This window comes from Neolamprologus brichardi, chromosome 3 (assembly GCF_056152115.1).
Source record: "Neolamprologus brichardi isolate AB-2024 chromosome 3, ASM5615211v1, whole genome shotgun sequence".
In the NCBI taxonomy this organism is placed as follows: Eukaryota; Metazoa; Chordata; class Actinopteri; order Cichliformes; family Cichlidae; genus Neolamprologus; species Neolamprologus brichardi.
Genome location: NC_142106.1, coordinates 30,327,390 through 30,344,688, shown reverse-complemented (window position 1 = coordinate 30,344,688; position 17,299 = coordinate 30,327,390). Strand labels below are relative to the sequence as shown.

Below are 17,299 nucleotides of genomic sequence, written 5' to 3'. Positions count from 1 at the left end.
CTGTTACTTTAAGTTTTAGCTTTCCCAGCTTAGTTTTTGTTCTCAATCAGTTCTTTGTTTATTTTTGGTTAACCTGATTTTGTTCATGTTTGTTTCCAGCCATGAAAAACATTTTTTTGTTAAAATTTTGATTTTGCCTCTCGTTGTCTACATTTGGATCCTTACAAAGAGCCAAACAGTCTGCAGCCACAGATTGTGACAAAATCCAAATTCAGCCACAGCTCTAAAATCCTAACAGCAGCTCTTTAGCTGTTTTTTCTCTTTAAAGTCTCTTAAATACTTGAAGTCACTTTGAGTGACAAGGAGAAGGTTTTGAATTCAAAGCAATGATCCTGATAGCCTGAGTTTATATTTCCTCACTTCGCTCAGTGTGTTTCACTTGTTTCTCTCCCATTAGATAGTAATTTTAATGGACTTTAATGTACTACAGATCTGTTTTTGTCTTTTTAATTGTTTCTTGTATTTGTAATATATTATAAATGCCTTTCTGTGAAGCACTTTGTAACCTTGTTAATAAAAGTGTGACATAAATAAACTGTGTTGTTGTTGTTGTGTGTCAGACTGAGAGTACATGTTACAGCTGTTCAGTGTTGTGCATGAATCCACTGAAAGAGAGCTTTCATTTAAAGGCACTCATTGTAATTTAAAACACTTTACAACCCTCCAAAATGAACGAAAGCTATCAACATAATGGGAAGTAACAACTGCTGTGACGTTATGCTCAGCAGCCTTTTTACTGTGTAGCAGTTTTTCCAGTTTTCTCAGGGAGGTCCGGCCCATACTTTCTTCTACTACCAATTTATTTTGACAGTGTCAGTCTCATGTTCACCAAAGCCATGAAAACTCTGTGTATGACATATAAATCTTGATTTTCTATTTCTATTTTATGTATGTTATTACACTGTAGATTCTTTATTATCTGTTCAATAAAATGAGCTGGTAAAAATCAAATCGCTTTTAAACTACTTAAAATATAGTTTCTAACTTTCTCTCCTGCTTCAGGAATTTTTTATGCACTGAAATTAAAGGAGCTCATGATTTCTGACTGAGCCATATAGAGAAGAGGAAACACAGCTTGTGATTTGAGCCAGAAGTCTTCCTTTCAGCAGATTTATGATTGATTCATGTTCTCATCAAACTTCACACAGCAGAGAGGAAACAAGGAGTTCAGAGAAAGAGCACAGCGGGAATTTCATAAGCAGCTGTTTTCCTGATTGTTGATTTATAATCTGCTCATTTAGTCCTTCTGTGTTCACTTTATTGCTACATGTGTTACTAGAACATTTTATGTTATTTATTATCAAAGAACAATCAAATTTATTGTTTAATTTAAGTTCTCATATTTTACTTTTTAGAGGCAAATTCATTTTCATATAATATAATTTTCTGTGTGTGCTCCATATGTGCTGTACTGTTCTTGAATCACTGGAGGAGCATCTTGCTAACCGAACATTTGAAGTCATCTATTCTCCACATCAGATAGACATCAGTGTTCAAGGTCGGTCCTGTGACGGGCTTTAAGTGTCAGTGTGGATATAAAGTTATAGTTCCTTGTCCCATATTTCCCATGTCAAACTCTGAACACAGCTTCCAAGTCCAATCACTGGACTGTGCTTACAGCTGGTGGCCAATAGAGGGAGACATTAATCCATTTATAATTTATTGTAAGGAGTGAGAAGATGTTGATATGACTGAAGAACAGAGAGAACAGGAATGATGATATTGACTTTGGACACTATCATGAAAATAATCAGGCCTTGGATGGATGTCATAGTGATCAAAGCATTTACATTAACAAACTTTAAAAATACAGTTTCATTAACCCTCCTGTTATGTTGCGGGTCAGATTGACCCAGAACAGAAGAGATGTCACATGTCATCTGCATCACTACAGAAAATGAAAAAAATCAAAATTAGAAAAGAAAATTGTAAAATAATCAATACCAGTGTTTCTGACACTTTTGGATGAGTAACTTTGCCCCGGGTTAAATTAACCCAGGAGCATAATTGGTGTTCCTGGAAACCAACATAACAGGAGGGTTAATAAAGTTTTATTGGACTCAAATAAATAGTAATCATGTGCGGATTGATTCAAATATTGATAATTTTGATACCAACATTTGTATCGATGTTGATCAATACGAGTGTAATGAGCTGGATACTTCAGTTTCTGTTCTCCTGTATGCACTGCTGCGGTTTCATCAAAGAGGCAACCTGACTGTCTGTGTAAATGCTGCTGTTTTCAGGTGTCACAGAGCAGCCACAGTTTGCTTCTCTTCTCTTGTGTTTTATTTTTACTGTCACCTGACTCAGCAGTGCCAGGCAAACAAGTAAGCAAATGTGCTCAGCTAACCAGGACTGTCCAGCAACCCAGTAAGTAAAGAATATCCAGGCAGATAACTGTGGTAATAGTGATAATTCAGTTATATTACTTTAATTTATAGTGGAAATGGCTAATTCTTACTTTAGCCAACTCCTAAAGTCTCAATTATGCTAAAACCTTGATATAATACATTTATCTAACTGAAACATTTAAATGAAAACAATTACAGGAATTGAAACAAATATACCAAACATATTATGGCTCAGATTTGATTCAATATAATTACCGTGTTATGCTAAATGTGAAAAGGATACTGTGTGATTACTGTAGTTAAAATACTATTAGATGTGCTAGATTATTGTTTTTATTTTAACTAATTAATAATCCAAAGAAAAAAAGAAAACACTTAAAGGTCATAAAAATTCATTCAGTCAGAATTAGCAATCTGATGATGGAGCTTAATTATTAAAAAAGTATTGGTACTGGTATCAGTCATGTATTTTACTTGATATCAGATTAATATCAAATCTTGCATTATTGCACACGTCTAGAAATAGTGAAATATTAAATTTATTAAACTGTTAAAATTTCAGCACCATGGACAGTGCACAAGGTTCTCACTGGATGAGCTGTGCTCTCTAACACGTTTGTAGTGGTGGACCTGCACAAATTTAGCTGCATGCACATATAAATCTCTCTTTCACATTTATGGGCATAGGTTAATAATTTTCGTTAAAAAGAAAAATGAAATAATTTACTGTTGTACTGTTTCTAGGGTCCCTGTCCCTGGTTATATGTGTATTCTCTGGATTACATCCATGTTACATGTCACTTCAAAAGTGTATGTATATTTGATTTAAGAAATCTCAAGAGAATCTGTCACTCTCTCTACCCACAAAACCAGATATAACTATATTTTTCTTTGTGTAACTTCAGACAGTCAGATCCTTGTCATTCTCCACCTTTCTTATACAAAAACACCTCTCAAATATAAACGCTGGGTTGTGTTTAGAGCTGGTAATCAACAGAGGGTGCAATTTAGTTATTTATTGCAATGAATTAGTCTGCTTGGCTGAGCCTTAAATATTTCCCAGAGCTGTGATGATAAAGAAAAAAGACTTTGACTTCAGAGTCTATTTTTTACATCACAGCACGTTGAAGAAGAAAAATAAATCCATGTGTGTTGTAAATGTCTGCCTGCTGAATGGCCTCCACAACCCTGTGGAACAATCGCGACTTAGACAGGGGTCTGCCCAGAATTCCAGAGTAGAACCTCACAAAAAGCTGGTCTGTCGTCCTAATCGACCAGATATGCAAGACATGCTGTGACAAAACACAGAGATGGCACAGAGCAACCTGGCTCGCAGCTGCCTCCTTCTCTAGGTCCCCAGGGGGAGATGTTCGTAACTCAACTGACTTCAACAGCTGGACTTCCGATGGGGCCATCAGTAGGAATGCAGGGTTGGGCCAGAGGATCACCCCTTTCCCATCCAGCAACCAGCAGCATTGCCTGTGTACCGACAGAGCTCACCAATCCACCTGGCAGACTCCATGGCCAGCTAAAAAGTGTTTTTCAGGGACAGACATTTCAGATCAGCAACCTCCAGCAGCTCAAAAGCACAGCACTGAAGGACCAGGTCCAGGAATCATAGGGGAAACGGGGGTCCAGTCCTTCTTTTTTTTTTTTTTTTTTGCCTGTCCCGTTTGGCTCTTTTGCCATCAGAATTATTGTCTAAAGGCGAAGAAAGATGCCCAACGGATTTTCTTTACCAAATTGACCATCCCAGCTTTGCCGTAATGGTCCATTTGATTCACCTTTTATTCTTTATTTTATTTTCACTTGCTGAATACGGGACAGACTTGACTGGGGGAAAGAAAAGGGAGAAAGAAAGAGGGAAAGAAAAACAGTTGAGAAGAGGGACGGGGGAAAAGGGCAAAAAACAGAATAAGCAAAAAAAAAAAAAAAAGAAAGAAAAAAAATACATGTATCGATCACCTGGATCACCTGTTGAGAAAGAAAAAAGAAAACAAGCAGAAGAAAACGAGAGTAATACAATAAACAACATCACAATGATATATGGGAATATGACAGTAAATACTAAATATTAAACATTATTGTGCAGCACGTAAGATCGACAGCACAGTGTGCATTGAGGTAGGAGCCAAAAAGGGTGTAGTTTGTGTGTGTGATCACCCGTGTGTACACCTGTGAGCATGGACGCGCTTGTTTTCTTAAAAGGTTCCCTCATGTAATGATCTGCTAGAGGGTGTGGGGGGCCACTGCCCCGTCCTCCAGGGCATGAAGCAGGTATGGAGGAGATCAAAACTCCAGACATCCAGAGGCCCCCAGAACACAAGAGACCAAGGAAGACCAACAGAGGGGCAGCCGTGCCACTGTCCCAGAAAGAGCTGAGGAGAGTCCCAGATGAGGGGTCACCCAGCAGCCACGGAGCAGAAGCCAGGGGGGGTTGCAGCGACGTGCCCGTGAGCTCCGCCGGCAGCCAGCTGTGCCTGAGTGACCGAGCCCCAGGCCGAGAGGCCGGGGGCACCCCACCTCCGAAGTGGCCCAAGCGAGCCCCAGGCTCCAGGCCCCGATAAGCAGCCGCCAAGGAGTGAGCCGGTGTGCACCCGGACGCCCACCCCCGGACACAAAGAACCACCAACGCACCGATGTCTGAGGGAGTCCGCCCCCGGCAGGGGAAGTGGTGGGGGGAGATAGGCCTCCAAACCTTGGAGGGCCTGAGCTGTCCTCAGAGAGGTGGCGTCTGATACCCAACCTGACATATGGACACAGACATACAGGCACACACAGATACAAACATCCATTCCCACCCTCATGCTCTCATATGCACTTACTCCACACTTAACCAACGTGGAGACAGACATAAAGAGACGCTGTACACGCAATCACACTCCCCAAGCGTACTCTACAAACCGGGTCTAGGTACCCTTGCCCCTGGAGGGGGGAACTGCACCCAGACCCAGGTTGTGTTACCCTTTTTCCCTGCGGTGGGGAGAAGCAGACCGCCCCGACTCCGCAGCAGCAGGGAGGCCCCACATTCCGGACCCCAGTCGGACGGCCAACTCCTCCTCCTAGCCCCCCTGCTCCAGCAGACCGCAGAGAACGAGGGTGAGAGAAGACTCCTAACCTCCCTCCACCCGCTCATTGTAGTGTTGATGTATGTGTGTTCTAAGGTGCATTTAAAACCCAGGAGGGCATGGAGCTACCTGCCAGAGAGCAGCAGGTATGCGCATAGTCCCTCCTGCTAGCCCTCAATGTCTACGTGTATTTAAAATTGAGAGGTGGGCAACGACGCCAGGGGTGAGGTGTACACCCTGATGGTAATTGAGATTCCGTGTAGCGTGCCCACCCCCAAGATCCTATATGTATGTGTAATGAGAGTGTGAGTAATGTGAATGTCTAAGTTGCGGGATAAAATTGAGGCAGAGGCAGCCAGAAGGGGACAGAGGGGGGGGTTACCCCCTCTGCACCCTGGTGACACACCCCCACTCCAAGGCCCTGCATGTGTGGGTGGTTGTGGTGGAGCGGGAAGAGGGAGGCAGCTGGAGATGGGGAGGGAAGGAAGGGAGGGGCAATTGACCCCTCCCTGGGGCCAGCTCCCCCGCTGACCCCAGTAGGCACCCCCATCCTCCGCGACCCGCCAGGGAAGGGGGGCCCAGGCCCATCCGAACCGGGGCCCAGTGCAGCGGCGCCGCCCGGCCCCACAGAGCCCGGGGCAGTCCACCCAACCCCACCACAGAGAAAACTGCACCCACCCCATCATCCACTCATCTTCCAGACTACATAAGACAATAGACGCCCAGGCTGAGATCTTCCTCCACCTCTCCTGTATCTCCCCCTCTTGCAGAGAGAGTTCCTGAGAGAGGAAAGCTCCTGCAAGATGTGACAACCCCCCCCCCCCACCAGTTGAAGAGCCCCCCAGGTGGCTCGGCGCACCGGCGGCACCCCGCGCCAGTGGCGGGCCCCCATATACCCACCGGCCCACAACCCCGGCAACACACCAACCAGGACCCAGGCCCCCGAGGCCCGGCCAGGGCCCCAGGCCAGAGCCGGAGCGCCCCCAGAACCTCACGCCCGTCCCGGACCCACCCAGGGGCAGCCAGGCTACCAGGTCAGTAACCCCCGTCCGTCAGCACAGACCCTCCCCTAGCCCCGCTGCACGTAGCTACGAGGAAACCGTCACCCAAGAGCCAACAGAGCCCCTAATTGGCCATGACCGCTACCCCGGGTTGAGCCCCCCAAGGAAGATGCTCCCGAGGAACCCCCCGACGCCCTAAGCCTGACCCTACCCCCACACCAATCACAACAGTGAAGGCGAGACCAAAATATGACCCCCCACCCCCACTAGGTGATGGAGCTGATCAGAGGAGCCCAGAGCGATTGATCTGATGTGGTGGCAGAGGCTGTAACAAGACTAATGTAATCTAATAGATAATTTCTATATTGGTTAGAATTAAGATTGTTTTTATTTTTCCAGTTCATGAGGACTGTTTTCTTGGCTATGCATAGGGCAGTGAAAACCATATGGGCTATATTCTTTTCTGAAGTGACATTATCTAAGCTGCCCAACAAACACACTAAGGGGGAAGTTGGAATGTTACATTTCAGACACTTTGATAAGTCTTCACATATCTCGCGCCAAAACTTCTGAACTGGTGGACAGAACCAAAGAGCATGGATATAATTGTCCGGTGAATTGGTTTGGCAGTGTGAGCAGTTGTTGGTAGATGCAAAGCCCATCTTGAACATCCGATGACCTGTATAGTGCACTCTATGTAGTATTTTGTATTGAATTAATTGAAGACTGGGATTTTTGATTAGATGAAAGGTTTTTAAGCAAATCTGAGACCAGAAGTTTTGGTCTAAGTTAACTGATAAATCCGCTTCCCATTTTGCAATAGGAAGTGATATTGATTCATCTATTTTAGAAAGCATTCTGTATATTTTGGATAGTAATTTGGGGGTTTTAAGAGTAAAAAATTGAACCACACTTGGTGGTGTTTGTAGTTCAACTTGACCCGGTTTAAATTTCTTTTTTATTATGGATTTAATTTGTTGATATTCTAAAAATCTTTTCTTGTTGATCCCATATTGTGTAACTAGTCTGTCAAATGAAATAAATTCTGTTCCTTCTAGTATATTTTCTACATATTTGATTCCTTTACCATTCCAATCTGAAAAGTTTATCATATTATTGTTTTGTAATATGTCAGGGTTGTTCCAGATAGGTGTACGTTTGCATGGGATTAATGAAGACTCTGTCAACTTCAGAAACTCCCACCATGCTGTCAGAGAAGAGCTGATGTTGATGCTTTTGAAGCATTCATGTCGTTGGATGTTTGAGCTGATAAATGGTAGATCTGAAATCTCTAGATTATTGCAAAGTGCTTGTTCTACATCTAGCCAAGGTTCATCTAAAAGGGTATGTTTTAGCCATCCTGAGATAAACTGAAGCCTGTTGGCTAAGAAGTAGTGCTGAAAGTTAGGTAGTTCTAATCCTCCTTTATCCTTGGTCTTTTGTAGTGTTTTTAAGCTTATACGTGGGGGCTTATTTTTCCAAAGGAATTTGGACATATATGAATCTAGAGATCTGAACCAATCTTGCGGCGGTTTAGTTGGGATCATTGAGAATAAATAATTTATTTTTGGTAATACCATCATTTTTATAGCAGCAACCCTTCCCATGAGTGATATGGGTAGACATTTCCATCTAGCCAGATCACCTTCTACTTTCTTTAAAAGTGGGGTATGGTTTAATTTAGTTAGATCTGCAAGCTTGGGAGAAATATTAATACCTAAATATTTTATATTTCCCGATTGCAGTGGAGTAGAAGAGGAATTATGGAAGCAGCAATTAATAGGAAGGACTGTAGATTTTGACCAGTTAATTGAGTAATCTGATATTCTTGCAAAAGAGTTTATCAATTCAATCACCCCAGAGATATTGGTTTGTGAATTTTGGAGAAAGAGTAACACATCATCAGCATAAAGGCTGATTTTATGTTCCACGTTCTTGCATTTTATGCCCTTAATTGCTGAATTCTGTCTAATTGCTGCTGCTAGTGGTTCGATAAAAATTGCAAACAGTGAAGGGGAGAGTGGGCATCCCTGCCTGGTGCCCCTCAGGAGACATAAGCTGGAGGATGTCTGGTCATTTGTTCTGACACAAGCTGTTGGGGAATTATATAATATTTTTAACCAGTTGATGAAAGAAGATCCAAAACCAAATTTGTGTAAAGTTGCAAATAGAAATTTCCAGTTAACTCTGTCAAACGCTTTTTCTGCATCTAAGGAAAATATTGTAGTTTCAAGGTTTTTACTGTATGAGTAGTCTATCAAATTAAGTAATCTACGTGTATTTGTTGATGAGTGCCTACCTTTTATGAAACCAGTTTGGTCAGGATGAATTAAGAGGGGGGTTATTTTCTCTAGTCTCTTCGAGAGAGCTTTGCAGATTATTTTGAGGTCTACATTAATAAGGGATATTGGACGATAGCTTGAGGGATATACAGGGTCTTTGCCTGGTTTTAGCAGGAGATTGATGTTTGCAGAATTCATATTTGATGGAAGTCTGCCCTTTTCTTTGATTTCTAACAACGTTCTGTAAAAAACTGGTGCTAGAATCGTCCAGAATTCTTTGTAGAATTCTGCAGGAAAGCCGTCTGGACCTGGAGCCTTATTATTGGACATACTTATCAGGGCTTCCTGGAGTTCACCTGATGTCAGTGGCGAATCCAGTGCCATTGCTTGAGCTTCTAATAATTTTGGGAGAGTTATGTTGTCTAAAAATTGATCAATTTCCTTTTTAGATGGGTTTATTTGTGGTGAATACAACGTTTTATAGAAATCCCTGAAAATGTTGTTTATTTGTTTCGGTTCATATATTGTGTTCCCAGATGAATCTTGAACAGCACATATAGTTGTTTTTTCTTTATTTATTTTTAGCTGGTTTGCTAGAAATTGACCGGATTTATTACTATGTTCATAATTTTGTAAGCGTAGTCTTTGTACTAAGAATTTTGTTTTTCTATCAATTATCTCATTTAATTCTAGTTTTGTTTTGCGTATTTTGTTCAATGTTTCCTGATCTTGGTGGGACGCGTAGGCTTCTTCTAGTGATTTGATGTTTTTTTCCAATTCCTGAATATTTTTGTTTTCTTTTTTCTTTTTATGTGATGAGAAAGAAATTATTTTACCTCTCATCACAGCTTTCCCTGCTTCCCATAAAACAGAAGCTGATGTTCCGGGAGTGTCATTAAAGTCTAAATATGAAGTCCACTCTTTTTTAAAATATTTAATAAAGTCTTCATCTTTAAGCAGTGATGTATTAAATCTCCAGTTTTTACTTGGCATAGTATTATTCTTGTGCATTAGTGTTAAAGATACAGGAGCATGATCGCTGACAGCTATAGGGTGAATCTCAGTGTCTGAAATGTCACTCAGCAGTGAGCTGCTGACCAAAAAATAATCTAGACGAGAGTAGGAGTGATGAACATGTGAAAAAAAAGTATATTCCTTACTGGTGGGGTGAAGGGAGCGCCATGCATCGCAAAGACCAAAGTCGCTCATATACTGTTTGATTATATTTGTGGACTGCCAATTACGCTGAGTTCCTGCTGTATTGAGCCTATCCATTTCTTCATTCAGTCCAAGGTTGAGGTCGCCTCCAAGCACAAGTGTGCCATCTAAGTGTTCAGAGAGTGCACTGAAAAAACCGTGAAAGAATGAGGGATCATCAACATTTGGACCATATACACTTACAATACATAGCTTTTTATCAAGTATAGATAGTTTAATGATTAAGAATCTGCCCTCTGGATCTATAACTGTATCGAGTACTGTGAAATTAATTTTTTTATGGATTAAAATTGCTACTCCCCTTTGTCTAGAATTATAACAAGCTGAGAACACATTAGGAAACTCAGGTGTTTTAAGTTCATTCGAACCTCTAAGAGGTCTGTGGGTCTCTTGTAAAAGGACAACATCTGCCTGTAGTTTTTTGAGTTGGTTAAATATTTTCAACCTCTTTTCTCTGGAGCCAGCTCCATTTACATTCCATGTAACGAATCTTAGTGCACCCATAGATGTCTGTACATAACTAGGGGTGTACTCTGTGTGTGTCGCTTAGACAGGTGGAGAGAATACATCACTTGTTCATAAATAAGGAGAGGGAGAGAGAGAAAAAATGTGTGGCGAGATGCTCCCTGAGTCTGACTATGTGTTTGCATATTTACTAATATGAGTATGCTTGGCTTAAGTGTGTGTATCCTGTAGGTCTGTGTGCGCTGTCTGACTGATGTAAATGTGCTGCCGTTGAGCGCATGACTGTGCGTGATCGTGCAGTGAGTAAGTGTCGAAATAAATGATGTTGTTTGTGGATGAGTGTGGAAGTAGGTGATCGAAGCAGTGAAAGAAATAATGAAAGAAACCAAGGACGAGGGTGAGCAGCATAAAAACAAGAGGGGGAAAAGAGAGAAGAAAAAAAAACAAAAAACAAAAAACAAAAAAAACGAGAAGAGTGAAAAGAAAACGTAAACATTCCAATTAAATCACTGACGGAGAGTGACGGTGTTAATACTGCTATGAAATCACACTTAAGATGCGATTTGATACCGGTAAGTTAAATAGATGTTAATGCAAGTTAGTGTGAGTGGATAGGGAAAGGGTGTAGCGGATTCTTATCTGGTCTGAAGTTAATACAGCCACGGAGTGATGTTGGGGTCGCGGTGGAGCTGTCCCTCCACGTACAGCCGGTCCACAGCGATGACAGCGCGGGAGCCTTTCTGGATGAAGCCGCGTCGAATTGGGAAAAGGACCCTGCGTCGTTCCAGGATCTCTTTGGGGAACTGATCGTTCACGCTGAAGTCCGTTCCTTTTAATTCCCTGCCGCGGCTTTTCACATGTTGCTTTTGTTTGAAGTGGCCGAATTTGGCCACGATAGGACGTGGTCTCCCGGCTGTAGCTCGAATGGGGCCGAGGCGATGCACCCTATCGAAAACGATGTTCTTCACCGTGTCCTCCGGCAGCTTCAGGTGGGTTTGGATGAAGCTTTTTACCGTGGTCTCCGCGTCCTCTCCAGCGGCTTCTGGAATACCAGAAAATACTAGATTATCACGCATGCTACGAGCTTGTAGATCAATAACCGTTTCTTTTATTTTTTTATTTTCTCTATTGAGCTGAGTAACATTTTCTGTGAGAGATTTCACCGACTCCCTTAGCGTGGCATTTTCAGCAGCGAGCGTTTCCACTTGCTGCTGGCTGAACTCCAGGGATTCTCGCAAGCATTTAAATTCCCGGTGAAGAATCTCCACCAGGGACAGCCTTGCGTCGAAACTGGACAATCGCTTGTCGATTGACTCCAGTATGTCGGCAATATCTTTGCCAGCTGGCGATGTTGTGCCGGGGGAATCTGCCGGGCGTTGTCTTTTCGACGACGGCGTCTCAGATTTGGCCGGGGAAGCTGCACTCTGGGCCTTCTTCATCACGAGATCCTGAAAGCACTGATCAATATAATCTTGGAGAGCCTCTAAACTCTCCCTGTTGTTCTCCAGGGTGTTGGAGATTATTTAGACAAATATTGTTAGTTATGAGACAATTGATAAGTGTATTTGGTAATACTGAAGCTTAAAGAAATTTGTTCAAATCTAAACTACCATTTGCTTTAATTTTCCGCCAAAATCTCCGGCGTCTGACGTCAGTTACAACATGAATCGCTTACCTTGACCGTCACTTCCGCTTACCTTCGCTCCAGTCCTTCTACTTTTAAGTCACTGGGTTTCGGTCTGAAACTGGGAAATTAAGGAGGAGTCAACCTCACTAAGTGCTGAGCGGTCAAGAGAACAGCCTTGATTGCTGCCACCATGCCTCGCAGAGTAACTGCACATTCATCACCTCCAGCTGGGACTGCAGAAACTGCAGGATCATGTCAACTGTGGCCTCATGGGGGTCCAACTGGTGGACCGCACAAGGAGGCCAACAGCCACCAGCAAAAGGATTAGCAGTTCTGGTGGTTGGTGTAAAAGACTCCTGTAATGTTCTTACTTCTGGATCAGGCAGCCCTAAAGCATGGAGCCTTTCCCTCTCAGTGTACAGGTATTAGGAGCCGGATTATTGTTGTGTGGTCTTTTTGTCTTTGTGTGTTTTTTTGTCTCAATTTTCAGCACAGGTAGGCAGGGCACCAATTCACTGAGCCTCTGGCACACCTGCTAATCCTCAGACGCTTTCATCAGAAGCGTTCTTAAGGAGCTGCATGATGGTTGTCTAGTGTCGGAGTATTGTTCTTTTCAGGGATGTCTGTGTAACTGTTCGCCCGCCTACCGGAGCTTGTGGAGATCATCTTCTCCGAGTCTATACGGAGATTAAGTTCACGTCCTAGCACCTCACCTCTCAGTCTCCCTCTGTGCCACTCAAGTCTGGCTTCTAATAAATTACCCGGAATCTGTATGTCAGACTGTATCAAATAAGCTCTCCAACTCTCATTTATTTTCCCGTTTATGTTCTTTTCAGTTTCCGGCAAAACACCCCTAACATGATTCTCCCTCTCCCCTGAGATCAAGTGCGCCACCAGTATTTTTTTGCCCTGCACGTCCTGGCTCCGTGTTTCCATACATGTCCATACATGTCCTGTCTTCTAAATACGCTCCTTCCCTGTATATAGCCTGAGTCCTACTGGGAAAAGATGGAACAGTGAGCCCCTGACCTGGGACAGGAGGACCTTCAGAAAAGGGAATCCTGGCCAGGATTGGTGGGACCGCTAGAATCCAGGCCATGTGGGGCCAAAGTGGGGCCACCAGGATCAACCTCACCTCCTCGGTCTGGACCTGGCAAAGGCATGACTGGAGGAGCATAGCTGGACTGGCCGTCGGGCATACCGGGCATTTTGTAGCGCGGTTGCCGCGCTAAACAACAGCAGAACGTTTAAACTTGATCAGCTGCTGTTAGAATTTATTTAATATTAATTTCTAGTATCAGCTGATGTTTGCTGGAGCCACAGCTGTAAAAGCTGCTGGTCATGATGTCGGTTTGGTTATCTGGTGAGAGGGAAACATGAAGATGAAACTAGGAGATGTCCTTACTGAATCATCAGAGCTGAGCAGGTGATGGAGAAACAGGTTTAACTTTTAGGTGACATGAATGAGTTGAAGGGAAGTTATGAACTGTTTCTGAGAGACAAATAACACCAGGATCCTTTTTCTAAGTAGCTGACAGCTGGTAACTGTGCAGGGGCGGGTCTAGCAAAGCTTTGCCAGGGGTCAGGTAGGGCATTAACAAAGAAAGGGGGGCACAAATAAAATACTTTTCTTTCTTATTCTCATTTAAAATATCTAGCTTTTAATAAATAATTATCTGAATCTTACACCCAGAGTTTTTTATCTGATGTAACATGTATAGAAATCATACATGTACCAACAAGACAGTGTACATCACTGTCACAAAAGCGTTTGTTTTCATTCAAAGGCTTTATGGCTTTTCCTGTAATACCTGGTGGGCTGGTCTCTAGTCAAAATGCCCGGGCCGATTTTTTTGTCCCAGTCCAGCCCTGTGGAGGAGGGAGTATGGAGGGAAGGCAAAAGGGTTCGCCACGTTGTCACACGCAAGGGGAGGGACATTGTTCTGCTGGGAGATGAACAGATGGAAAAATGTTGACTCCCTGGATAAAAAGAAAAAGGTTGATTTCTGCCCTGTCTGTTCTGACAATGACATGGTGCCCCTGCAGACACGGCAGAACTTGCTTGAGTGCCAGGATGACAGCTTGAAGCTCCAGCACATTTATGTCTGAGACACCCAATGACTGATCTAACAGCTGTTGAGCCGAGAGCCTTCATGGACTGTACACCAACATGTTGGTGAGTCATCTGTGAGGACCAACTGACGATAAGTCACGGGACCCATCTCTTGGCTTGTCAAGTACCCTCCACCAATGGAGAGCTTGATGGAGCCCCTGTGAGACCCCCACTGTTGAGACTATGTTGAAACATGCTTTAGTTTCTCACATTTTTATGCAATCTTTGTTCACCCTACTGAATTAAAGCTGAAAGTCTGAGTTTCATTTAAAATGAATTCAGGGGTTTGGATGGGGTGGGAGTAAAGAATGTGCAGATTACTATTAATTGGCAGATGCCTCAATCTGTACATGATAGTAATATGAGTCTAGTGGTGCACGCCACCCCCTCCCCATACCCCCCGTCTTTGTTCTTTGTTTCTCTGAGCAGACTGTGCTGACTTCATGTGTGTAAAAGACTGTTGCTGGTTTATTTTTATCTGCTGAAAATCAGACACCACAAAATTTCTGTCTGGGCCTCCAAGAAAAAAGGAAATGCAGCCTGTGGTTTCAGCCTGAAGTCTAACGTTCATCTTTCAACACAGCACAGTGGAAATGTGCAGGTATGACAATGTGTGAAAACAGGTTAAAAGTAGCTTTATTGTGGTGATGACACATGCTGGACTAAAGAATAAATAAAGCATGTGGGCATCAAGAGAAATGGTGAAAAGCTTGTTTCTCACGCTCATGTCTTTAAGAGTCTCTGCAGGGACGTGCTTCATTTATCTCTGAAATAAATAAAATCATCCATCACTCTCTCTGTCCACAAAATCATATACAGACATTTTTTTCTTCTTACTGCAACTTCCAAACAGGCCAGTTCCTCACAGTATAACACAAAACTCCAAAGTATAATCACTGCTTTGTAACCAGCCAGTAAATCATCTATACCTACTGACAGTGTTGGGGAGTGATGGAATACATGTACCTACTTTACGTATTTAAGATACAAAATATGAGTAACTGTATCCATTACAGTTACCGTTTAAAAAGGTGGTATTCAGAATACAATTAGTTTGTTGAAATAAATGGATTACACGGCGGTATTATCCTGTTTCATATGTTAGGCTATGCCCTCTCTATTTTTGGTAATTCCACGCCGGTGGAAATTACCAAAAATAGAGAGGGCATTAAGAGACTAATGCCTGTGTCTCAATCTCGTATCAGTGATATCAGCCCTTGTCACCCTTACTTGCGGCCCGCATAATGATGTGATGAAATATTTTTAAAAATTATTATTCAAAACATTGTTTTACCTTTAATATGAAGGTAATAGGCAGAGTATTACAGGCATCGCCCTAAATAATGTAGCTTCATGGGCAGTGTAGTCCGTGCTGCAGGGAGAATGGACTGCCATACCTGTTATGTGTCTGTGAGCGAGGGAGGGAGAAAAAGGAGAGTCGAAAAGTACGAGTTGTCATGACCCCAGACGGGAGATGGAAGCATGTAAATGTAATAATAACCACATGTATTAGCCAGAAGTCCGTTTACTATGGACCTGTTTTATATACGTGCGGGAGAGTTTTCTAAACTAGATCGCTGCAAAAAGTCCAGACTTACCTAATGTCCACCCTACTATTGGTTGCTATTGGTATGGCGAGTAACCTTCAGTATTAGTAATACATCACACAGCAATAGTACATTCATGTAAACAGCATGATAATATATTAAGTAATCCAAAGTATTCAGAATATGTTACTCTCATTGAGTAACGTAACGGAATACATTACCAAATGTACAAAAAATGTACAAATAAGCTGCAAATAAGCTAAAACCAGGAAGTTACACCTTAATGTATTTTACCTTTCCAACCTTGGTGGGAAGGAGAACCACACCTGCTGTTAAACAATCTAAAACAGTTTGATATCTGCATGTTCGTGAGTATGTGTAGATGATACTGCAACAAACGTTAATCATAAACTTTGCAAGAAAGTGTTTGACAGAATGAAGGATGGAGGCTGTGTTTGCATGCTTTAACTATTATTAATTCTATACACTGTCTTGTGTTTTGAGTGAGAAACTGAGGTACACGACTTACTCATATGGAGGGGACTAGCCAATCACAAAGTAACGACACCTTAAAGCAGGGGTGTCGAACACCAGGCCTCGAGGGCTGGTGTCCTGCAGGTTTTAGATCTCACCCTGGGTCAACACACCTGAATTAAATGATTAGTTCATCACCAGGCCTCTGGAGAACTTCAAGACATGTTGAGGACGTCATTTAGCCATTTAAATCAGCTGTGTTGGATCAAGGACACATCTAAAACCTGCAGGACACCGGCCCTCGAGGCCGGGAGTTCAATACCTGTGCCTTAAAGCATTCACTGCTTTGTTGTCCTTCTGCACTCTAATGTGGGCGGAGCCTATAGTAGCTGTCACAGTGTGAAAGATGAGGTCCACCTAGACAGGTCATGGAGAGATAGACAACCATTCATTTTCACATTCACACCTGCAGGCAATCACCTGAATTCCCAGTTAACATAATAATATATGACTTTGGAATGTGGGAGGAAGCCAGAGTACCTGGAAAGAACCCAGACAGAGGAAGAACATGCAAACTCCACACAAAAAGCCCCAGTGGGTGAATTCAAACCTGCAACCCTTGTGCTGTGAAACAACTATAGTAACCACTGTACCTCAGTGCCACCCATCTATCTTATTGTTTAAAGTGTGAGTAGATTCTCAGTCATCCAGGTCAACATAGTCTAAGGAGTTTGGAAAGAATGTGACTAAACGTGTTTAAGTGTCTTGAGGACATGTCACCTCTCATCTAAGAGGCTTCTGCACTTCTAAAAGCAAACGATGGAGAGTCCTGAGTATTTTAACCATAGTGGGGGTTATCTAAGAGAGCCATAAATACAGAGTGAGTGAGTGTGGTGGTCAGAAACTGACAACACATTCTGGGAAGACAGTATTCATGTATGGCACAATAAATGTCTGTGGATGTTCAGAAACATTGGTTGATAAGATGATTAGAGAGAAAAGATTCCAACATTATGTTGATCCACAGCACACTGCACAAATAACATAAAAGTCTCTGAGAATAAAACATAATTATGAGCTGGTAAAATATGTCACCTGACCTGAAACAACAGAAGGTAAGAAGAAAACACAAGAAGCAAGCCTGCATGTT

At 42.6% G+C, this 17,299-nt stretch overlaps 1 protein-coding gene across 1 annotated transcript in view; it reads left to right on the top strand.

The window, feature by feature from the left end:
- Positions 1-2,381, top strand: part of LOC148104185 (Fc receptor-like protein 5) — a 36,667-nt gene extending 34,286 nt beyond the window's left edge. Inside the window, exon 18 of the mRNA XM_087838290.1 lies at positions 2,323-2,381. Within this exon, the coding sequence (XP_087694416.1) occupies positions 2,323-2,381 (59 nt within the window). The remainder of the gene's footprint in view (positions 1-2,322) is intronic.
- Positions 2,382-17,299: the final 14,918 nt, after the last annotated feature.